At 36.7% G+C, this 25,385-nt stretch overlaps 1 protein-coding gene across 1 annotated transcript in view; it reads right to left on the bottom strand.

The window, feature by feature from the left end:
* Window positions 1–25,385, bottom strand: part of LOC126100606 (NADPH oxidase 4-like) — a 191,969-nt gene that overhangs the window by 30,867 nt on the left and 135,717 nt on the right. The window contains exons 6-11 of the mRNA XM_049911235.1: window positions 25,040–25,193; window positions 18,762–18,903; window positions 16,993–17,157; window positions 9,137–9,203; window positions 4,828–4,887; window positions 762–849 (exon numbers count right to left, since the gene is read on the bottom strand). Of these exons, the coding sequence (XP_049767192.1) occupies window positions 762–849; window positions 4,828–4,887; window positions 9,137–9,203; window positions 16,993–17,157; window positions 18,762–18,903; window positions 25,040–25,193 (676 nt within the window). The remainder of the gene's footprint in view (window positions 1–761; window positions 850–4,827; window positions 4,888–9,136; window positions 9,204–16,992; window positions 17,158–18,761; window positions 18,904–25,039; window positions 25,194–25,385) is intronic.

Below are 25,385 nucleotides of genomic sequence, written 5' to 3'. Positions count from 1 at the left end.
CTTTCCTGCCTGTATTCTATTTCCCTAAGGGGCCCCACAACACCACTAACATTGAGGTTCCCAAACCTCTCTCTTAAATGTCTGCTTGGACCCTGCTGAAGGAGCAGCCACTTTTCCACTTCCAGGGTGAAATGAAACCAGCATGTAGATACTATAAACAACTCAGTTCCGCCTTCTTCATCCTCAAACCCTCACCCTCATGTTGTTGACATGCAGTTGAGACTGTTTGCATATTTTACATTATATCACTCGGTACAGCTAAGGTCGAAAAAGTATTTATTCTATAAAAGTGCACTCACTTACTCTGTTTTCAAATATCTATAGATTTCCATTTATCTATATGCTGTCTGCAAGCAACCAGTTATATATTCTCATACCAAACATAAAATTCCTTTCTGAAACCTAGGCAGGGGTTCCAAAAAAAAATTAAACCCCTTTCTGAATCCTAGCCATGGGTTCCTTAATCTACATTAAATTATTTTTCTTGTAGGATTGCACTTGTGAATTTAACAATTCCTTCTAAATTCACTCTATTAAGCATGAATAACATTATGGGTAAATGTATTGATACATTAATGTGAGAATCCCTAGGTCTGTGAAGAGGTTTGTGCAAGATACTTGATTATCGACTTATGATGATAATTTTTTTTTTTTTTTTTTTTTTTGCAGGAACTCTGTTTCATATACTGCATTCCCTGTGGTTTTTTTGTCTGTTGCTATGTGTTATAAACATCTATACATAGTATAGTCTTTTTGCTTACCTCACTGGTTCTGGAGATGGCCATCTGCAGAGCTCAGTTGTTTGCTGGCAGTGCGAGAAAGGCACCAAAACACGGCCACAGAGTTCACCTAGGAAGATCATTGCTATGAATCAGTATTCTATTTTATCATTTTTTTGTAAGCAGCATTACTCAAGCTATATATATTTGCTTCAAATTCAGCACAGGGTGGCTGTTCAATAGAAGTAATATTAGAGATTAAGTCTCATTCATTGTATTTAATTTCAGTTTTATGTTATCAGACACACATTTTCCTGCCTATCAGTGCATTAAAATGTCAATGGCAATATAAGAAAAATATTACCAGTGTTAAACGTTTTCCTATGTAGATGTACAATGGTGCTAATGAAGCCTTGTAAATGATGAATGTACTTTGAATAAACCATTTAGAAATAACATGACCGTTACCCATACACACATAGGAACACACAAAGTGATGAAATATTCTCACATCACCCACAGGACCTATGATATGATGAATTTTATGATAAGTCACAATAGGAATGATCTCAGGATGAAAACAACAATCAAAATTGAGGAAAAGCAACCACATATCAATCAACTACAGTTCTGTGCATTGTGCATTAAACAGCTATAGATTCTATGCATCGTGTGCCAGTCAGCTATGAAGGTGGGCACATTAGGGCTTCTGTGAGGTTGTATGTATGAGAGAGTGTTCTTAAAATAGGGAAAAACTGTGGTAGCGTAAAAGTTAATAACATCTTTACAGTTCTGGGTTGCTAAGTGCGTGCACCAGCCAGCTGAAGGCGAGTGTCTTTCCTCATTTTTGTTTGTAGTGGACTTCAACATATGTTGCAAAATGATACACATGTCTAAAGCAGTACTGCAAAAGAAGTTAAACTATAATTTCCTTACTGAGCAGTGAAACATTACAGCTTTAAAAATCCAATAAAAATTAATTCATTTTTAGAAAATGACATACGGTAAATCATCGAGTAGAACAGAAGTGATATCTGGCATTCTGCAAGGTAGTGTCATAGGCCCTCTGCCGTTCCTGATTTACATAAATGATCTAGGTGATAATCTGAGCAGCCCCCTTAGATTTTTTGCAGATGATGGTGTAATTTACCATCTAGTAAAATCATCAGATGATCAATTCCAATTACAAAATGATCCAGAGAGAATTTCTGTATTGTGCGAAAAGTGGCAATTGGCACTAAACAAAGAAAAGTGTGAGGTCATCCACATGGGTACTAAAAGAAATCTCATAAATTTTGGGTATATGATAAATCGCACAAATCTAGGGGCTGTCGATTTGACTAAATACCTATGAATTACAATTACAAGCAACTTAAATTGGAAAAACCACATAGATAATATTGTGGGGAAGGCGAAACAAAGACTGTGCTTCATTGGCAGAACACTTAGAAGATGCGAAAAACCCATTAAAGAGACAGCCTACATCACACTTTTCCATCCTCTGCTGGAATATTGCTGTGCGGTGTGGGATCCTTACCAGGTAGGATTGACGGGGGACATCGAAAAAGTGCAAAGATGGGCAGCCCATTTTGTGTTATCGTGCAATAGGTGTGAGAGTGTCACTGACGTGATACGTGAGATGGGGCGGCAATCACTGAAACAAAGGTGGTTTTCTTATGAAATTTCAATCACCAACTTTCTCTTCCAAATGCGAAAATATTTTGTTGACACCCACCTACGTAGGGAGAAATGATCATTATAATACAATAAGAGAAATCAGAGCTTGAACGGAAAGATTTAGGTGTTCCTTTTTTCCCATGCGCCATTCGAGAGTGGAATGGTAGAGAAGTAGTATGAAAATGGTTCGATGAACCCTCTGCCAGGCACTTAAGTGTGAATTTCAGAGTAACCACATAGATGTAGATGTAGAAATATTTAATGATAAAGTAAGTGGAGCTGTGTTGGGCAAAGAATATACTGGTGCATTAATGAGGAAACAAATTATGAAGATAGGTAAGCACAGCTGATTTTTGTGCTAAAAGTACTGGAAATGACAGTAAAACCAATTTTTTCTAATGTTATGTAAGTTAAAAAGCTGACCATAACATTCTGTATATCATATTACTTAATGTGATCAAGTTTCAACCAAAATGATGCAGGCCTACTTTCTACTCTTGGAATATATGGGTTTGATTTTGATATCTGCTTCAGTGATGATCTCATGTATTCTTGGTCTTTATGCATAGTAGTTGTATAACTCAGGAAGTTTTGTTATTAAACAATGGAAAATCTGGGATGGAACATAACAGCATTATGAAAAGGATAGTTGCTACTCACCATGCAGTGGAGATACAGAATCACAGATAGGGACAACAAAATGACTGTCAGAAACTGAACTTTCAAACCCCCCCCTCCCCCCCCCCCCCCCCCCCACACACACACACAGGTGGCTGGAATCACACACATGGTCTGAGTCTCTGGTTTCTGTGGTCTCAGCATCCAGAGACTGCAGTCGTGTGTGTGTTTTGTCTATTTCCGACAAAATCCTTGTTGGACAAAAGCTTACTTTCTAACAGTCTTGTTGTTGTTGTTGTTGTTGTGTCTATCTGCAACTCAGCATCTCTGCTGTATTGTGAATACCAACTATTCTTTTCATGATATTGAAGTTTTGTTGTTGCTATAGTTCATTAATGGTAACTGCTAACAAAGCAAATGGAGCAGAAGGGTTGAACAGCTATAGTGGGAAAAGCTTGTTCACAACACATAAAGTTAGTTGATGTTACAGAAGAAAAAGGGGAACAAGTGAGGCATATTTTTGTAAAATATACCTCCTTCACATAAGAAACAATGTGCTCTTTATGAAATATAAGTGTTTGGAGTTGCATTATCCCATATTTGTGTACTTTTCTGTTTGAGGTCAATGTTTTCATCTTTATTGTTTCTGAAATTTGTATTTCAGAACTTTTTACTGTTGTTTTGTGCCCATCACTAGTAGTCTGTGGAACAAGTAAATTTCTAATGTAAGTACTCGCAATCTCAGTGCTTATATGTCTTGCATCTGATATAAAGACCACAAAGTTTTATAGTTAACTAAATTAATGTGAAATACATTTAAAATTTTATGTAGGCTGTTGGCTGTACATGAAATAGGCTGATAGTTTGTTCAACTCATCTGATCTGGCTATTATTCATATTTTAGTTCATATTATAGTAGCAGACACAATTTCAGATATTGTTTCTGAGACTGAATGCATATAAGTAAAACAATCAACTTGTCAATATGATGAATGGACACATACAGAATGTACATACTGGCAACACAAAGCATGCTGCTGCAGAGCACCCACCCAGCTGACCACAATTTATGGCAATTATTCTTATGCTGTTCTTCTTTCTCTTCCTAAGGTCTTCCTTTGAGTTATTTACAGTTCCATTACTACTATATTTTATGTTTTACTTTTGCCTTCATTTTACCTTGTTTATGAATTATCTCTATTTTTTGTGTCTTGTTTATTGTTCTTCCTGCCACTTCTAAATTATTATGTTTTCAAATCTTGTCTGGTGCCAACAATCTACGTTTCCCTCTCATCCCGCCTGTTCACTAAGTTTTCCTTGACATTGGGTCCTGGGTGATTTTTATTATATTCTTAAACCTTGGCTGTATCTTTTGCTTCAACGTTTTCCTCTCTACAGACAAAAAGATTTCCCCATTCCAAAAGCAAGCAATTTTAGATTTTCTGCATACAATATTTCAGTTTGCAATTTTTTTCCCCTCTATATTATAAATAAGTAGAAATCTAACTACAAAAGTTAGGGTGCCTTAAATTTAATTATGTGTTGTTAACATAATAAACAACTTTTACAGTTGATATTTGTTATCATACATGGGTATATCATCCATAACAGCCTGCCTAATGAGAACATTGTTTCCCTATTCTCTATAGTAAAACTTCATACATAATATTAAAGAAAAGTAGTTAAATAAAGTTGTAATCTTTCAAGCTAAATATTAAAAAAAATAAGACTTTGGAAAAGCAAAATCATAATCACATTATTAAAAATATTCCATACTGGATTTTCCATCATATTATTAACTTGTTCATTGTACCTGTCCAATCTCCTTTAGCCTGTATGAGAATACTGAAGCTGGAACAGCCATGTAAATTACCTGAAAAGGAAATACAAAACTTTAGGTACAATGTAAGACAGCAAACAGTAAAATTAAAACATTATATAACAGAGTACAAATATCACCCCATAATAATAATAATAATAATCTTTATTTGTCCATATTAACTTTACAGTCTTGGACATCATCATTTTTTGTGCAGTTACAACAATGATGTCATGCCATCCATATAATTAATACAGCATGAAAGTAGCACATTATATATTCTTATATAAATATTTACTACCACTAATATACCACAGTATATAAAAGTAGGATTACCTGTATTACAGCTCAGAATTCTTTAAGTGAGTATAAACATCTTTCAATTAACAACTGTTACCAGCACAGGAAATTTAATTCAATCTGAAGGTACAGAAAGACGAGGATCACAGTCTCAAACTATTGGGACTAAAAACAGACCATAGGTTCTCATGGGATGACCATATAAGCTATCTGACAGGCAAACTAACACATATGATATTAAACTTCCTGGCAGATTAAAACTGTGTGCCCGACCGAGACTCGAACTCGGGACCTTTGCCTTTCGCGGGCAAGTGCTCTACCATCTGAGGTACCGAAGCACGACTCACGCCCGGTACTCACAGCTTTACTTCTGCCAGTATCTCATCTCCTATCTTCCAAACTTTACAGAAGCTCTCCTGCGAACCTTGCAGGACTAGCACTCCTGAAAGAAAGGATATTGCGGAGACATGGCTTAGCCACAGCCTGCGGGAGGTTTCCAGAATGAGATTTTTACTAATAAATGAAAAGCACCAGTTTGCTTTTGTTCTACAATATTATTTTTATTGCTAACCGGTTTTCGGCTTACAAGGCCATCTTCAGGCATTTACTGAGTATTATCACCAAAGAAGTTAAATGTTAGCAGACAACATTGGAAGAGAAGTAACACATCTAGAGTGAAGTAGAAACATACAGTGAGTAACATCTTTGCAATGAAATAGTAAAAACTGAACAGTACATAAATAACAATGGAGTTGACAGGAAAACCTTTAGCACAAAATAAGAATAGCATGCCTACATAACAGTTTCTATTGATAAACAAAACTATTGAAATAAGATACAAATTAGTACTAGGCAAGGCTGCATCAAGAGGTATGAAACATGGAGAGTAATACACAACCAATTTAAAAAAAGAAGAGACAGTTGTCAATGTAAATACAGAATACACGAGGAACTTAAGCCATATCAATACAATAAACAGAAATTAATAAATGCAGGAAAATTGAGGTGTTTGAGGGAACCTACAGTTTGAGAGTGTGGTGGTACAGCATTTTAACATTAACATTATTATCAAAGCAGTGGCTGTATACCAGTTTACATTAAATAAATGAGCAAAGTAAAATATGAACAGTATTTGATGAGACAACTACAAGGGGAGTTAAACATGGACAGTAATACAAGTTACTCTGCAGCGGAGGGTGCGCTGATATGAAACTTCCTGGCAGATTAAAACTGTGTGCCCGACTGAGACTCGAACTTGGGACCTTTGCCTTTCGCGGGCAAGTGCTCTACCATCTGAGCTACCGAAGCACGACTCACGCCCGGTACTCACAGCTTTACTTCTGCCAGTATCTCGTCTCCTACCTTCCAAACTTTACAGAAGCTCTCCTGCGAACCTTGCAGGACTAGCACTCCTGAAAGAAAGGATATTGCGGAGACATGGCTTAGCCACAGCCTGGGGGAGGTTTCCAGAATGAGATTTTCACTCTGCAGTGGAGTGTGTGCTGATATGAAACTTCCTGTAAAGTTTGGAAGGTAGGAGATGAGATACTGGCAGAAGTAAAGCTGTGAGTACCGGGCATGAGTCGTGCTTTGGTAGCTCAGATGGTAGAGCACTTGCCCGCGAAAGGCAAAGGTCCCGAGTTCGAGTCTCGGTCGGGCATACAGTTTTAATCTGCCAGGAAGTTTCATATCAGCGCACACTCCGCTGCAGAGTGAAAATCTCATTCTGGAAACATATGATATTCCTGCTGTATAAACTAAGATATTCTGTCAGTAAAAGTTTATTGATGCTTTGCTACTATGAATTCTTTCTGTCACAGCTACAATATGGGGTTCTGTTATGGGGTTATTGAACAGGCACGAACTTTGTATTCAAATGAAAAAAAAAAGTGAAACCTGTAAGGAGCACTTCAGTCTATTAAACATAATGACCCTCCTAAGTCTCTATATGTGTACCTGCTTAATACACATAGAAGAAATATACAAAAATTTACACAGAGAATTAATTTACATTTGCACAGCACTAGAAACAACTGCATGCTTGATATACTGTGTTCCAGGCTGTCACTAACACACAACAAACACCTAAGTCTAAAGTTTTGTAATAAACTCCCACAATCAGTCAAAACCCTCACCGTCTCTAAATTTAAGGAGGTATTAGACACTCGGTTTAAAAATAAAACATACTACTCAATTGAAGAATGTCTTGGAAGTAATTTGGAAGGAATGTATAAACAATGAAATAATGAAACTATCATTAACTAAATGTGTAAAACTGTAAATTAATTCTTCAATGTAAACTATATAATGAATATTACCGAAATCTTATGATTAGTAGGAAGTTTATGTATTTATGTGTATATAAAATGATGATGTGCATAAAATGTAAAAATTACCAACTACTAAAAAGATGTATGTATATATATGCATAATGTATAATGTAAAAATTAGTAACAACTACATTTTTATAAATATGTAAAATGTATTTTGATGAAGCCAATTGCATGGTAAACATGCTGAATGGCTAACAAATAAACATATATTATCATAATTTAACAAGAACTTTATTACTATGGTCCTGTCCTTATTCAGTGTAGGTTTATTCATTGTTAGGTATTCAGTGATCATTTCAAAGTTTTCTTTATTGCTTTGGAACGGTAGCTGCTCAGTACGCTCACTAGTTTTGAGTTTTGTGTCTGTGTTGTGTCATTAATATGTACAAGAAACAAGAATGGCACAAGTATACTTCCCTGAGAATACTTTTGATTTTACTCTTTGGATCTTACTTTCTTTGTTATAACTTAGTTTAGTGCGCTATCTTCTATCTTGGAGATAAGAACTTAAGAATTTTAGTGCTAATGCTCTTATACCATAGTTTCTAACTTGGATAATAGTATTGCTTGATTCACAGAATCAAATGCTTTAGACAAATCTAGAAAAGTCCCAATAAATTTGTTATCTGTATCCAGTCCATTACTGCTACTGCGGTTATTGTGGATTGTTCTTTTTGGAAGCCATACTGTGAGTTGTTCAATAGAGTGTACTTATAGAAGACAGATTCCATTTAATCTAGAATTACTCTTTCTAGTGGCTTGCCAAGTGTTGACATCAATGAGATTGGCCTGCACTTATTTATGTCAGTGGTTGCACCCTTTTATACACTGGTTGGATCTCAGTAATTTTTAAAAGTTCAGGAAAGGTCCCCTGGCCAACTGAACCATTTATTAAATGTGTTATTGGTTTCATGAATTCATTTTTTGCACTCTTTCCATAACTTAGATGATAGGTCACCCAAGCTACCAGATGTTTTTATTTTGAGTTTAGAGATTATTTTCATGACCTCATATTCTGTTACACTCCTTAGGGAAAAATGAATTACTCATTTTAAATGAGTTTATTTGTATTGTTGATTCATCAATTTCTTCTCTGGATGCCTTACTAAAATGTTTTATGAAGACTTCATGTACTGTCTTTGGTTCATTCAACAATATTCCATTGTCTTCTAGTGCTATATTGCTGCAGCACGGATTCTCTCTATGTTCATGTTCTTCGTTTAAAAAAAGCCAGGCTGTTTTGATAACATTAATCAATTTACTTATAATGGTATGTTCTTAGACTCTTCAGGGATTCCCAATATGTTTTTCTGCTGTTTTTGCTCTTTGTTAGGAACGACTGCAATTCAGAACAAAATATATAAGTATTTCATATTGCCTTTTAGTTGATGGATTTCTGGAGAAATTTTAAGGCTTTTTTGTGTGATCCAGTTTCCTTTTCTCTATTGGACATGCCCGATTAACACTATGGTCAAATATTTCATAGAATAGGCCCTACTTTTCATTAATATCATTGATCTGTATACCTTCTGCTAGTCTCTCTGTGCAAGTTCTTGAGTTGATATACACTTGATACTCAAAGAATAAAACTACTTTTAATTTTTTATGCACCACTTGTTTCTTACTTCAGTGATTAAGAAAATTGTTGATATGTTGTGTTATATACCTACTTACAGATGTGATGGAGAATGGATGCCACTCAAATGAAGATATCACAGGACACTGAAGTAGGATATACTGAAAAAATAAAGATACTAGTCAGTACTAACTTGCTGGAACACAACAGGTGCCTGTAGATAAGAAAATATATTTCTTCAACATACTTACTGTCAATTATTTCCACAGCAGAAATGTGAAGCATTTGACAGAATGTGTCAACTTTATTTTTATAAAGTGTTAACAGAACTGAGGCAAAAGTAATTTCCAGTGACATAGCAATGCAGAATGTCCAGCAATTATCTTTACAACTTTACACTTTAATAATGTTAAAACTATACTAAAAATGACAACTGATTCAAGTGGCAAGATAACTCAGAAGAATTTTAATTTTATTTTCTAGGTGCTGAAGATATGACAAAAAAATATGGATGTCGCAGGAAGCTCAGCATGTAGCCCATCTGATACCCAAGTGTAATGAAACTTTTGAACATAATGTGGAAAGGAACCATCATCCCAACTAACTACTCAGATTTTGCATATGTTATTTATGGAAACAGGTAGTGTTCCCATAAACAGAGGGTTGGTCCCTCATCTATTTAAAACATCAATGTGAACAAGGTGCAGCAGGCATTTGCGAGGAGTCTGACAAAATCCATGTCTATGGGAACCAGAGAGTTGGAAATGCCACAATCAACAGTGCATGAAATCCTGCATAAGAACTCATGTCTTTATGCCTACAAAATGCAGCTGCTTCATGTCTTTATGCCCACAAGATGCAGCTGCTTCATGTCTTTATGCCTACAAGATGCAGCTGCTTCAGGTACTAAGGCAATCAAGCCAGCCAAGATTGACGAAAACAATGACTTTTTTGGAAAAAGGGTTGTTTCTCCAATGAGTCAATTTTTCATATAGGGGAAAGAAGGGCAAAGTGGCCAGGTTGGGAAAAGTGTCCACTGCTTATTTTATATTTTCAGCAGTGGCCAAACTAAGTGTAATCAACACCATTAGTGTTGTCAGTGATGTTGACAAAGGAAACTTGCTCCGTTATCGTTTTGTGAAAACATTTAGGTTTTTCGATCATTTGATGTAAGGTAAGTCACTCATATTACTTTAGTTGCTTCACTTTCATGTAGAGTAATACATTTATGTGATATCATGGTTCATGCAGTGTTTTTTGGCTTACAAATATAAGTCACTGTCATTTCCTCCAGTTGCACTGTTTCACGGATGAACCACTGATACAGACATGACGTCCGATCGGGTAAATCGGTGATGCTACATCTCGGAAAAAGTGGCAGAGGTGGCCACTTTTCCTGATGGATGGCCACTATTCTCGGCGGTTCATTTTCAATCTATTTTTTCCAATGAGAAATAGCTAACTCCATATTTTATTCACAGTATAACAACTGAAATTAAAACATTATAAATCATTTATATACAAAACTAATATCCATTATTCTGCTCTTCTCCAAGGGTTTGCAAGAACATCAAGATACCAAAAAGTACATCCAGAAAACAGAGCAACAAACATGAGACCCTGTTGCCATGCATAAGACAATCAAAGCAGTAAAGAATGATAACCCGCCTTTCTCAGCAGCAGCAAAGCAATCCAATATTCCACATAATATGCTAAAATGAAGACTTCTAGGGAAAAATAGAGATGCAGTTGGCAGTAAAATGGTTCTGGGCTGTGATCAGAGGAGAACATGAGCAAGATATCTTTAATTACTTTTTTGAAATGGAAAAGTGATTTTATGTAATTATAGTGAATGACCTGCGGCAAGTAGCATTCCAGTTGGCAGAGCATAACAAAATACCACATCGTTTCAACAAAGAGTCTGAAAATCAGGCAAAGACTGGGTGGCATGCTTTAGAGCAAGGCACCCTAATATAAGTCATACAAAGCCAGACTCTACCTCTATGGGTAAAGCAGAAGCATTTAACAAGGTGAATGTAGACAAGGTTATTGATATCCTTAAAACACTGCAAGATAAACAATTTGATTCTGCTGATCATATTTAAAATGTAGATGAAACCAGTGTTCAACAGTTCAGTCCAAGAACAGCAACGTATTTGCAATCAAAGGAAGACAAGTCAAAGCCACTACTTCAGGTTTGCTATCGCATTTTGTAGTGTGCACATCTGCAGGAGGAAATTTAATTCCCCTTTTGTGATCCTCACCAGGTGAAGAATGAAAGTTGAACTTAAAAATGAGGCTCCACCAGGAACCCAATTTGCAAGCTATGCTAGCAGGTGGAAGCACAGTGGAAGATTTTTGGACTGGTTTGAAACATGCAGAACTAACTCCTCAAGCTCCAGTTCTTATAATCTTATATGGTTACTCTATCCTTACTTGGAACACAGGTTTCACTGATAAGGCTACAAAAAATTATACAACTGTTTTGTGCTTGCCCCCAAACTGTAGTGACAAGTTCCAACATTTGGATGTGGCATTTATGTCTCCTTTTAAAATCTTCTACACACAAGCTTGTGGAAAATTCCTTCACAGTAATCCAGGAACAACTATTACACACTATCAAATAAGTGCACTCTTGGGTGAAGCGTTTCTTTGTGCAGCCATTCCAATGACAGCAGCCAATGGCTTTAGAAAGTGTGGGATTTTTCCTCTAGACCCTAATGTGGTTACAGATGAAGGCTATACTGCAGCTAAGGTTACTGATGTTCCTTACAATAGGGACAATAATATTGTGCCTTGCTCAAATATTGGTTTTTCTCATTGTGAAACTGCTGAGTCTTCAGCAAGTGATAGTCCCTCTGGATGCCAAGCTGCTGTGTCTTCTTAAAATAGCTCTACTGGTTCATTTCCAGCATCAACTTATGAGCTGTCTTTAAATGCAGGCTGCCTTCAGGTTACAGGTGATAACTCTTCTCCAAGAGAAGGTTTCCCTCAGTATCCAACCACTGAAGAAAGTCCCTCTGAGTATCCAACAGATGGGTTCCACATATTCCCAAAGGATGTAAAACCTTTGCCTCAAAAACAAAGTGTGAATCAAAGACAAAGTAGGAATCAAAAAGGAAAGACTGGCATAATCACTTCAAGCCCTTATTTGTTGGCTGAAGATAAAAGAAAGAAATATGAAGAGCTTTTAATGAAAAATGGAAGTTCAAAGAAAAACAAACAAATAGGTCAATATTCTACAATGTAAGCTAACAGAAAATACAGGTAAGAAGCTAAAACTGGAACCAAAAGCTCCAAGAGAAGAAAATTCCACTTATGTGGACAATGACACAGACTACTTGTATTGCAAGGAAGCATCTTTTGGATGAAACAACAAAACATGGCTTCAAGAAACAAACAGTAATTGCTAAGCATTTTGCAGCCAAAAAATGAAGCATTCAGACCTTGCAAAAAGGCTCTTTTTTATGTAGATCAGAAGTGACAATATAGATGCATGGTGAACAGTGAAATCTGTGAACTCAAAGCATTGACTTCAGCAAAAGAATTAGGCATTGCCAGTTTCAAAGCTAGTCAATGCTGGCTGTCAAAATTTTTCAACTGAAATGAATTGGACTTTGGAGTACAACTAGCAGCACTCAATGCTTCCAGGAAATTATGAGGAAAAAGTAGAGCATTTTTGTCACTATGTGATAAATTTGTACTGCAAACGTTCCTATATGTTATCACAAATTGGTGATGTAGATCAAACATCAGGCCATTTTGAGATGTTGCTCAACAACACTGTGAACAGGAAAGAGGAATCCAGCACCATGATATGAGCTGGTGGTAATAAGAAGCAAAGGTATACAGCAACGTCTCTAACTTTCAATGGATGTAGGCTACAACCTTATGTGGTATTCTGAAGGAAAACTATTCCAAAAATACCAGTGAAAGGCATATTGGTCCTAGTCAGTCTGAAAGGGTGGATGGAGAATGACCTTGTGTTTGACTGGGTGTTGCACATTTGGCAATGTTGCCCAGATGTTTTATTGTATTTATGTAACATGTTGGTCCAGAACAGCCTCCACAGTCATACAACTAAGGAAAGTGGGGGACAAATTGCGAAAAGGAAAACTGATTTGGTCATTACACATGGAGGCCTTATATCCATCCTGCAACCACTGGATGTGTATCTAACTTGGCTATTCAAAGCTGCACTTAAACAGCGATATAAGCAACAGATGGCTGATGAAATCAACAAATTCACATGGAGCAGAATAATCAAAAGGCTAGATGTGTCCCAGACTTGTGAGTGGGTGAAATCTTCTTAGGACTCCGGAATGCTACCACTGGTGGAAAAACCCTTCTAAAAATGTGGCATCACAAATTCACTCCACAGAAGCAAGGAAGATGCTCTGTGGGAAGATAGTACAACAATAATTATTCTTCTACTAGTGGTTATGATGAAAGTGATGATGAATAGAATCATTATGTTGGAATAATGTTTTTGTAAATAACCCAATATTTCTTTTTCTTTCCTTCCTTAAGATTAGGGTGCATAGATTACTTGAAGGTGCAGTTTATTCATTTATACACAGTACTATCTTCATATGAATCATAAAAGTTTCGGCTCATCTTCACTTACACACCATAGATACAAGTATACAGCAACGTGTGTAACTTTCAATGGATGAAGGCTACAACCCTATGTGGTATTCTCATCTGAAGATGAGTTACATAAATGTTATTGTTGTCTTTAATGGCCTTCTGTAACTTACAAAATGAAAGTGTTGGTACGTTGATAGAGACAAAAAACCACAAACACACACACAAATTTCAAGCTTTTGCAACCCAGGGTTGCTTCATCAGGAAAGAGGGAAGGAGAGGGAAAGACGAAAGGATGAGGGTTATAAGGGAAGGGGTAAGGGGTAAGGAGTCATTCCAATCTCAGGAGCGGAAAGACTTACCTTGGGGGGAAAAAGGGACAGGTATACATGCGCCCCCCCCCCCCACACACACATCCATCTGCACATATAGAGACACAAGCATGTCTGCTTGTATCTGTATATGTGTGGATGGATATGTGTGTGATCTCCTCCTCCTCCTCTGCCCATCATCTACTCCTCCCTCTCTCTCTGTCCATCTACTTTTTCCCCTCATTCTATCCATCTACTCTGCCCCTCTTGTCTCAGTCCATTCACTCCTCCTTCACCTCTCTGTCCATTTACTCCTCCTTCACCTCTCTCTGGCCATCTCTTCCTCTCCCCTCACTGTCTGTCCATTGCCTCCTTCTCTTCTCTCTCTGTGTATCTCCTCCTCCCCCTCCTGTCTGTCCATCTCCTACTTCCCTGTTTCCTCGCCCCCTCTCATATCTCACTATCCTCCTCCTTCTCCCCCATCTCTCTCTACTCACATGCCCATCCACTCACATAGCCCCTGGAACACAGTCCAATACTACCCGCATAACACATTTGTCGTGCCGGGCATCCTAGATGTTAGGGGTTAAAAACCCTTCTCACTCCCACCCCCTTCCCTATGGGTGCTAGGTGGTTATTGAAACTTCCTGGCAGATTAAAACTGTGTGCTGGACCAAGATTCAAACTTGGGACCTTAGTCTTTCATGGGCAAGTGCTCCACCATCTGAGCTACGCAAGCACAACTCACAACCCACCCTCACAGCTTTATTTCCTTCAGTACCTTGTCTCCTACCTTCCAAAATTCACAGAAACTCTTCTGTATACCTTGCACAACTAGCACTCCTGGAAGAAAGGATATTGCAGAGTCAAGGCTTATCCACAGTTTGGGGGATGTTTCCAGAGTGAAATTTTCATTCTTCAGCGGAGTGTGCACTGATAATAAACTTCTTGGCAGATTAAAACTGTGTGCCAGATCGAGACTCAAACTTGGGACCTTTGCCTTTCACAGGCAAGTGCTCTACCATCTGAGCTTTGCAAGCACCACTCATGGCCCATCCTCACAGCTTTAATTCTGTCCGTACCTCATCTCCTTGGGTAGATCAGATCGCACTTGCCTGCGAAAGGCAAAGATCCTGAGCTTGAGTCTCAGTCTGGCACAGTTTTCATCTGCCAGGAAGTTTCATATCCGCTCTCACTCCGCTGCAGAGTGAAAATTTCATTCTGGAAGCATCCCCCAGGCTGTGTCTAAGCCATGTCTCCACAATATCCTTTCTTCCAGAAGTGCTAGTTCTGCAAGGTGTGCAGGAGAGCTTATGTGAAGTTTGGAAGGTAGGAGATGAGGTACTGATGGAATTAAAGCTGTGAAGACAGGTCATGAGTCATGCTTGGGTAGCTCAGATGATAAAGCACTTGCCTGCAAAAGGCAAAGGTCCCGAGTTGGAGTCGCAGTCCAGCACACAGTTTTAACCTGCCAGGAAGTTTCATATCAGTGCACACTCCACTGCAGAGTGAAAATTTAATTCTAGGTGGTTCTTACCCCCATCGTACTTCTTCTCGGACAATAAGTAGTATGTGTACCAAATTGATTCATTGGTAAAACACACACACACACACACACACACACACACACACACACACACACACATGTTCACACACATATACTCCGATCTTCTGGGGTGTGTTTTCAAAATGTTGATTTCTTCAAACATAACTTTAACAATTTCCTGAGCATTTTTAAAGTGTTAATACATCAGTTTTGCATCAGCCACAGCAAAAGTTGTATTGTACCACATCTCAAAATCTGTGATTCTGATTTTTTTCGTCAGAGGTACTTGTACATACTGTCACTAGGTAATCTTCCTAAGAGTGATCAGGTGCATTTTCTCTGATGGTTTGGTAAATATCTATACAATTTTGATTGCATGGCAGCAGCACTTAGGGCAGGCCAGGGTGACGCTGTCATTGCTGAAGTACTTGTTATTTTCATGTTTTAGAGTCCCTGTTAATACCTATCAATAAAATGAATATCACACTACACTAATTTGACACTACCACAATAGTATGGATATATGATGCTGCTTTGGTCTGGATTATTCCAGTGTAACAGCAAAAACAGGACCTTGGGAAAACCCTACTGAAAATGGACTGAAATTGCCATACTTTAACTTTTTTATATTGTCTCAGTATGTTACAATATAAAGTAAACAACTATGGTAAGTACGTATCTGGTATAATCCTGTGTTTGAGCTATTACAGATGAGCAAAGGATTTAAATCACTGGGTGAAGAGAGGGGAGGTGAGAGGAGGGGGAGAGAGGGAGAGGGGAAGAGAGAGGGAGAAGGAGAGGGAGAGAGAGAGGGAGGGAGGGGGGGGGAGAGAGAGAGAGAGAGAGAGAGAGAGAGAGAGAGAACCGTACTGGTTGTATATAAACAGCACCCCTTCAAATCCACCAACTAATTCTTCAACCTCAAAGAATTGATATAACAGATGAAAGAGTGTAGATGGTAGTTTCTGCCTCAATTCTATGACACTGCAGAGGTTTGAGATTTAGCTCAAGTGATACCACACCTTGCCAACCAACACAGATGCAAACTGAATGATCAAATTAGTCAGCATCCCCCTGATTTACAAACTACCATCATGGAAATAAGATGCTGAAAAACTGAACTGGCAGACACTTGAAGACAGATAAAAACTGTTCTGTGAAAGCCTACTTACAAAGTTTCAAGAACCAGCTTTATGTGAGGAATCTCCCTACATATTATTCCCTTAGAATCATGCAGACAAGATTAGAGTAGTTAGAACACACACAGAGACATTCAAGCAATAATTATCATATCAACACCTAGGAATGGAATACGAGGGTGCACTAGTAACTGGAACAATGGGAAGTACCCTTTGCCATGTATTTGACAGTGGTTTACAAAGTACAGATTCAGATGCAGATAAGCACTGGTTTACCACAATTAGTATGCTGTGTCAATTTTTTTCCATTTGCTTTCTTTTCATTGTTATGTCTACCTGCAGTTTCTGTTGTATTACCACAGTTTACCTGACCAGGCTGGCATGTGAAGGAACATTGCAGCTGAAGTCTGATGGCTGCACCTGGTAGTCTTGTAACTTGTAATACAGTTACAGATCTAACATTTCGTCGCATTACTCTGTACGTGGCATCTATGCTGTATATACTCAGTGGTAGTACAATCCATAGCCAACCCTGAAATAAAATCTATTCTCAGTACACATTTTAGAAATGCATGTAACCGGTTTCTATCTCATTGTACAGCATATAGTCAGTCCCATGAAAACACACATTCAGACATGCTCAGAGATCTTAGCAATATTGTAGGGCTCTAATATCTTCAACCAACACGGTTGTTGGTGTGAGCTAACTCATATATATGTAAGTGAGCATGACATTCTAAGCAGGAGGTATTTTCAAGTAAAAGATAAGGTGTTACACAAAAGTGAAAATGAACACAATGACTGGTATCAAGTACAAGTTATGAGAGAAGGATTAATAAAAACTAGTACTGAAAGCAAAAGGAAAGTACACATGGAGCACAACTGCCTTTCTTGGCAGAGTGCACCCCTATTTATAAACACATGGGATGTTCCAGCAAATTCCAGTATTTCATAAATAAGGAAGTCCCACACCTTTGGTAAATGAATGATAATTAATTCCAGGAGGCAGAATACAAAAGATGGCCCACATGTTGCCAACCAGTGTCTATAACCACATGCATGTTGGATGATGGACAACATGCAGCAAATTTGTTGCCTAGAACATATGCAATTAATGTTTCTAAATTTTCTAAATTAAAATTTAGTATAATGTATTACCTGTTGGCTTTTGTCTCAAGGTCTTCTGTCAATGTTTGTATAAATGATTTATCCGACATTTCATTAGAGTGAATGGTTGGCATTGTTGAAGAATCATCCTCCATTGCTGGTGATGGGCTGGAGTCTAACCCACAGCCAGAGATTCTAGGGCTTTTTCCTGGTCATATCATTGTGGTTCTCACCATTTTAGCTGCAATTGGTGCAGCTCTGGCATGCAGGATCTGTTTACCTTGATGCTTTTTTCTCTCTTGTTAAAACTGTTCTTATGTTTTATGGCTTCCCTGGTCAAACAGGTATTTTAGCTTCTGTTCACATTGAGAACATGTATATTGGTGAATTTTATTACATGGATGGTTCCACAGAGCACACACTCTGCCATGACCAATTTCTGCACCCAGCCCTGCCTGCAATACTGTTTATGTTCAATTATCCTGAGACTGATGGACTCCTTGGTCACAACATTGGCTTTTTAATACTTTTTTCCTTTTCCAGTCAAGTTGGCAAAATATCAGAAAAACCATAAAACAAACTTTGGGCAATGATCCTGAGCAAAAGCCACAAAACCCTCAACAATAAAGCTGAGTATGTCTGATGTTTGTAATTTTGGAGCTCATGAGTTATTGTCATTAGCACCCATGGTTTTACTGAATTATTGTTTGGACATGTGGAATTTAAAATAATAAATGATGGATATTCCTGTTTACTGCAAACCATTCAAATGTATGAACTCTTCAATTTTAGTTACATTTGGGTTATAAATTTAGAAATTGTGGGCTTCACTTCCATCTGAATGTTTTCAGTCCTGTAGTGCATGTTCCTATTTATCTTGTGCCAACTGATAAAGATCAATAGAAACGTGTAAAGATTTAAAGACAATTTTCATCAGTACTGCTTTGGTTCTCTTCATGTAAGGTAAGATTACTATCATTAAAACAATTTGAAATGAAATTTAGATGAGCATTGTTTTTATTCATTTACCTGAGACTCCATTGGAACAAAAATTGCTTCACTTTTGCATATGATATGTTTTGAACTTTGCACTTCTGTGATGTTGCCAGTGACATTTATGAGGCAACCAGGAATATGTTCCTCTGGATTTTTTAATTCCTTCAGTACACCACTAAAACAAACAGTTAAGAAAAGGTAAATGCACATGGAATACAAATGTGAAGAAACAATATCAGACTTGTATTTACCATAAAAAACAGAGCACAGAAATTTTTGTGACTATATCATACTGCAAAAGATTTATCTGCTGCAGTCTCATCTTCTGCAAGTTTCACAAAAGTAACACATGTATGTAATTTTGTGTGTACTATAATAAACTGATGCAATATCAATTACATAGTTGCTAGTGGCTACTGAGGTGGAACAGGTGTAATAAGAACAATGGGGCATAATCATTTGCAGGTGATAGCTTATGTATTATGTTGAAGCAGTGGTTAGTTAAAAAAGAAATTAGCAATTGTAATGGACATGATGTAGATGAGGCAGGATATGAAAGAGAGAACATTGATTACAAAACATAGATCAGGCAGTATATGAAAGAAAGAGTACTCATTACATAACAATGGACCAAGGTATTGAAACACAATTATAAATGTGAAGAAAGAAAGTTGGTGGATGGATATGCAAATGCAAAAGTGGAACTCACAAAAAAATTAATCAGAGGGAACAATTCATATTATTCTACATTTCAAACTGAAGTGTGAACAGAGTACAAGACATTATAATTTACAGTATTGTGAAAATTACAGACTGTTACTCACTATAAAGATGACACACTGAGTTGCAGACAGGCAGAGCAAAAAGACTGTTTCACAGTGAGCTTTTGACCAAAGCTGTCTTCAGAAAGTAAGTCCACAGGAAAAACGCACACATTTGCACCAGCCAGCACACCCCAAGGACACATGACTGCTATCTCCAGCTGCTCCAGTCAGAGATAGCAGTCATAGTCCTCCACCCATTCTATGACATAAGAGAATTTATCAACTGTAATATAATATTATAATGTTAACAAGAAACCTGTTGTTTCTTTCAAACTATTAATTGTATTTTATTATGTATATGATGTTGTCTATTGCTGCAATGGCCGAATGACAATAAAATAATCATGAGCTGTGCTTGCTTGCGTGAATGCGTATATTTTTCCTGTGTACTTCCTTTCTGAAAAAGGCTTTGGATGGAATAGTCACTACAATATGAGACACACACCATGCAATGACAAACAGGATGTGCAAGTTATATGAAGAGACAACTAAAAATAAAAGCTGTGGAAGAGAAATGGTGGAGCACAGAGTATGGTTTTGGAAATATAAGTTTGGAACTATGTTCAGACATGTTTCACAGAGAGTATGAAATACAGAATGACAATCAATCCCAAGAAAATGAAAATCTTGTTAACAATATGAATGAACAGTGAAAATCTGAGATTGACAGACTGGTTTGGTGAGAAATTGAAACTATGAGGGCAAGCAGACAATTTACTGGGAGCCAGTCAGCCCATGCTAGTGAAACAGGGTCAGTGAACACCTTGAAACAAATTGCACAGCTTACTAGGAACAAAGTCTGCAGCTAGAGTTCTGAGACATTACCATAAGTTTCAAAGATTGTGCCATTTGGCCTATTCCAGTTCAGCGGGACGTACTAAAAGGACAAAATTATGCAAACATGACTGAGCTATTTGTTTTACATACGCTATTGGTCTGCATTTGACAAATGAAGCATCAATGTTACATGAAGATTTCTCATATTTATTTCTTAAAATAAAATGTATCATCTTTATGTTTTTATATGTGCATGTCATCAGCTGTTTCATAGACTTTTAATTACTGATTCTGGAATAATATAGTGTGCGGTTCCTTGGTATTTTGATCTGTGGATTCAATTTTGGGACAAACTTCATATGGATAATCAAGAGGAGTACAGCATGTTTGAAATAGCTCACTCATTTCTTAACTGTTGATAATGGTAGAACAAACTCCTTATATTACTTCATCAAATTTGGCCAAATTTTTGTTGATGACATGCTCTCCACAAAAAGGAAACAAAGGTAGTATGGTATTTCAGTTTAGGCACTCAAAAGAAACACACACAACATGGCTACTCAGAAAAGTTAGACAAATAAACTTATTCTACACATAAAGATGATTCTCACAACATCTCTGTGGCACATTAAGAAATTCTTGACCAAGTACTTTACGAAAGAAAAGAAATTTCAGTTTGAAAGTTGTACTAATTTGCAACATAAACAGTGTTGAAGTAACAGCTGGAGCTTAAATCAAACATGATATGTTCCTGTCTCTGCTGCCACTTAATATGGAAGAGCTGCAAAGTCAGATAATTAATGTGGTCACTGATACTGCACATAACATTGTACTGTAACAGATTGAGATTCGCCACAGTAATACACGATCTGTCTCTTTGCTAAGCGTCACGATACCTTATAACTTTGTTGCATGTACAGATATTTGCAATTATGTCATTTTCAGTTTACACTAATCATTGTATAACTGAAATGGAAATAACAGTTGACTTCCAGAATAAAATATGTAAACAGAAATTTCATAAGATGTGTGAACGAAATGATCACCATGTAAACAAATGTAACTTTTATAGTATTCTGCATGCAATGGAGCACCCTAATATGTGTAAAGCAATAAAGATTTCAGACTATAGTTAGTGCTATTGTAGGTGATTAGAATGGTAATTTGTTTTTGATGAAAGCTTACATATTTGTATGTTAATTGTTAAAGAAACATATTACAAAATTTATTTTAGAAACATGTTTTGCTTTACAAAACAATTTACATAGAATTATTCATTCCTGCTAAATATTTTGCCACATTTACAATAATTTTTGATCCTTATCAAAACATTACATATAGTTAAACATTATGAGATAAAAGTTATTTACAATCATTTTTACTATGGAATTCACTTATAGTGTAAAAACAGTGTTCCTGCAAATACAATTTAAGGTTTTCCCTAAAACAGTACGTGTTATCTGTTTCTTTTATTTTCTATGGCAGTTTATTATCCAGTTTTACACTTTCATGCAAGAAACTATTTTGAGTCTTACGTTTATTTTTCTTGTCTAGGTGAAGACAGTGACTTGTTTTTGTACTATTGTTACGAAAACTGCTATTTGTACTATAATTTTCTTTATTTTTCTTGATATACACTATGGTTTGGAATGTAAATTCACAAGGAACAGTCAGAATTTCTAACATTTTAAAAAGTTCTCTGCAGTGGGCCCACTTACTGCTTTTTGACATAAACCTTACTGCTCTCTTTTGCATGTTAGATACTGTTATACCATAAATGATTACTGAATGAACATAACTAAAGCATACAGTCCTCAGACATTCATCACTGCATGCAGATGCAGGAACTCTTAAGTGCATAACATGTTGTGGATATCTTTTTTTGAGAGTTTCATAGCATGTTCATTCCACTTAATTTGGCTGTCAAAGTGCAACCCTAAGAATTTTGTTGTAGGTACATCATCTATGGAGATGTTGTCTAGTTTTAAATTTAAGGGACTCTGTTTGCTGTTCATGCTAAAGCATATCATATTTGTTTTCTTTACAGTGAAGGTTATTTTGCATTCCTGTTACCATTTGTAGACATCCCTCAGTACTTCAGTAGAATTTTCTAGCATTTGTGCTGGTGTCTTAGTGGTGGTTAATATGTTACTGTCATCAGCAAACAACATCTTCTCTCCATGGCTGATGTGTTGCGGGAAACCATTTATATATACCAGAAACAATACTGGGCCCAGTATGTTCCCTTGAGAGACCGCAATATTGATATATTGTGGACCCAATATATGTTTCTCAATCTACTTTGATCCTCTGGAGATGTGTGATCTCTACTGACTGTACTCTGTTTTCTAGATATGAATGAAACCATTTGTTAACCACTCCCCTAACTCCTAGTGCCTCTAACTTATACAACAGTTTCTGGTGGTCAACTGTATCAAATGCCTCAGACAGGTCTAGGAAAAGGTCCGTTACATAGCTGTTCACGTATAGAGCTTTTAAAACTGTTTTTGTGAGTTGTGCTATTGCCGATTCTGTGCCTCTGCCCAGCCTAAAACCATACTGGTCATTGCAGAGGAGGTTGAATTTGCTTAGATAGCTCAGAAGCCTGTTTTTCATTATTGTCTCTATCACTTTGGAAAAGGATGACAGCAGGGATATTGGTCTGTTGTTCTCAATGTTTTCTACAGTTGTTGCGGAGCTGCGAGAAGGAAGCGGTTGGAAGTGGAAACTGTTAATGAAAGAACAATGTACATAGCTTGGATGTAAAAATTTGAAAATATAAAATCTCTGCCTAGATATCAAGTATAGAACTAACAAATGAAAAATCCAGATCTTTTGCTATATAACAGAATGAAGAATTATCACAGTTAAACAGTCTCTGGCTGCATAAACCCTTCAACTTAAGTATTTAAGAACTTGTTTCATTTCTTGCTTCAAAACACTTAAGATAGTTCAAAAATATCATTTAATCACTTGAGAGTAATGCAATTTGAGACTAAATACTTTTTGTGTCAATTTTTGTAAACATATGTGATGTAAGAGTGTTACAACTTGTTGGAACATGTATGGCAATAGTTTGAGTATCATACTTGTGACGAAGCACGTTGGGATCCCTTTACTTGCTCTCTTGTTTTGACACCTGCCTCCTTAAATTCATTTTATTTTCATTTTTTCCTAATTACCATTAAGATGCATGAGTATAATCTGCATTTCGATAAAAGAGAAAGGTTGGCCCTAATTCTTAAGGAATATAGCACCAGGTCTAATTTTGTGATTAGTTTTGTGTATGTAATTAATTCCCAAATTTATCTTGACAATTTCTAGTTAATATCGTTTGGTACAGATCATTATAGGCTAATTTAAACCATGTGTGTAGCACCATTCGCTAAATAAATAAATTATAGGCTAAAATCAGTAACTGTTCTATGACTTAGATTCTACTGTTGACTTATAAACAAATATAAATTCTGTACTAATTATAAACATTTGGAAGAAGAGCTACTAGGATTCTTAAAATATTTACTTAGCTCTATTTGAAAACATATTAGCAAAGTGAACCCTTAATTAATTCCAAAATACTTACCAGGTTTGTCAAAAGTATTGTTTGTACAACTATATCTGTTAATTTCATTATTTAAACAAATAATTTGGTCTAACCTTTGTGATAGAAGGAACTGTTAAAAAGAAGGAATTTTTCCATTATTCAGTTAACTGAATGAGTTATGTTTTAATTGTAATTTCTGTAACTTAAACATCGAAAAATGTATAGTTTCAGTGCCTGTTATTGTGAGGATATATAAAGGACTGTTTTCTGGTCCCAAGACAGTCAGTCCATGGCTGATTTTCAGATGTGAAACATGTATTGGTTACGTTAACATCAATGCATCAACTTAACAGTGGAATAAGTGTAACACAAGTAAGCTGTGTGTTAGAACAATTAGTGACAATGTCTGTTTAACGTATTTGAAAAATAGTGTCACAAGCACCGTATTATTCTGCAAGAAACGTGAACTGTGCGGTTAGGTTTTTACTGCTCATAGATGTTCAACAGCAAACTATTGTAGTACTATGCTGATGTTGCCTGCAACCTATTAATGAGGCTTATCAACATTTATCAACAGTGAACGGGTCATATAATTGTGTAATATTGGAGAGGTTGTGAACAGTGAAAGTAAAGAAATGTAAAACACAATTGTGCAACATCATTTACAGTAGTCAGTGTTGAATGTCTACCCCCCCCCCCCCCCCCCCATTTTCCAGCCAGTATAACAATGCAGTATGTCAACACCGAGACTATCAATGAAGAAATAAACCAGGTGAATGTCACATACTGACATTTGCCATGTCACAAACAGTGCTCATATTGAGCAACAGAGTTAAAAACTTGATGGGCTGCTCTATCCACTGAAATATGTGCATTTTCTGTATATCTTGTAGTTTTTACGCAGTCGTCTTCTGGAACCCCGGAGGTACTTATGAATAATTCTACATATATGAACTACTGTGAACAATCTTACAGTTTTCAGTACTACTGCAAAGAATTTCAATCATCATCCTCTCTGCTCAGCTCAGTGCACATTCATTTGGTCAGGTGCACAATTAATAAATGTTTTTAATTTAGATGACTCCTTTGAAGAGACTCTTACTCTTTTGTTATTGTGCTCTCAGTAGAAGGCAAAAACCTGAATTTAGAGTTTGATACATACCTACCTGAGAGGGTGACACAACAGCAGGAGCAAAAAAGGCAGGAAAAGATGATGTGTGAACCAGAAGGCATTGTAGTGTCTCTTGCGAACATATCCCACTGACATCACCGCAAGGATGCAAAGCAGGACAACCATAGCCACTCCAGTTATTCCTGCCACTAATTATGACAATCAATAAGATGTATTAAAAAGGATACTTCTATATACATTATCAACAAGCTGCAATCAAATACGCATCAATTCTAAAATTTTGTGTAACACTGTAAGTAAGACTTACAAAATACTGCAGACAAGCAATAGTTATTTTATATTATTATACCACCTAAACATATAATGTCATGAGGCAAGCT

This window comes from Schistocerca cancellata, chromosome 9, assembly GCF_023864275.1.
Source record: "Schistocerca cancellata isolate TAMUIC-IGC-003103 chromosome 9, iqSchCanc2.1, whole genome shotgun sequence".
Classification (NCBI taxonomy): Eukaryota; Metazoa; Arthropoda; class Insecta; order Orthoptera; family Acrididae; genus Schistocerca; species Schistocerca cancellata.
Note: the sequence above shows the minus strand (reverse complement) of the source record. Positions and strands in the feature narration are given on the sequence as shown.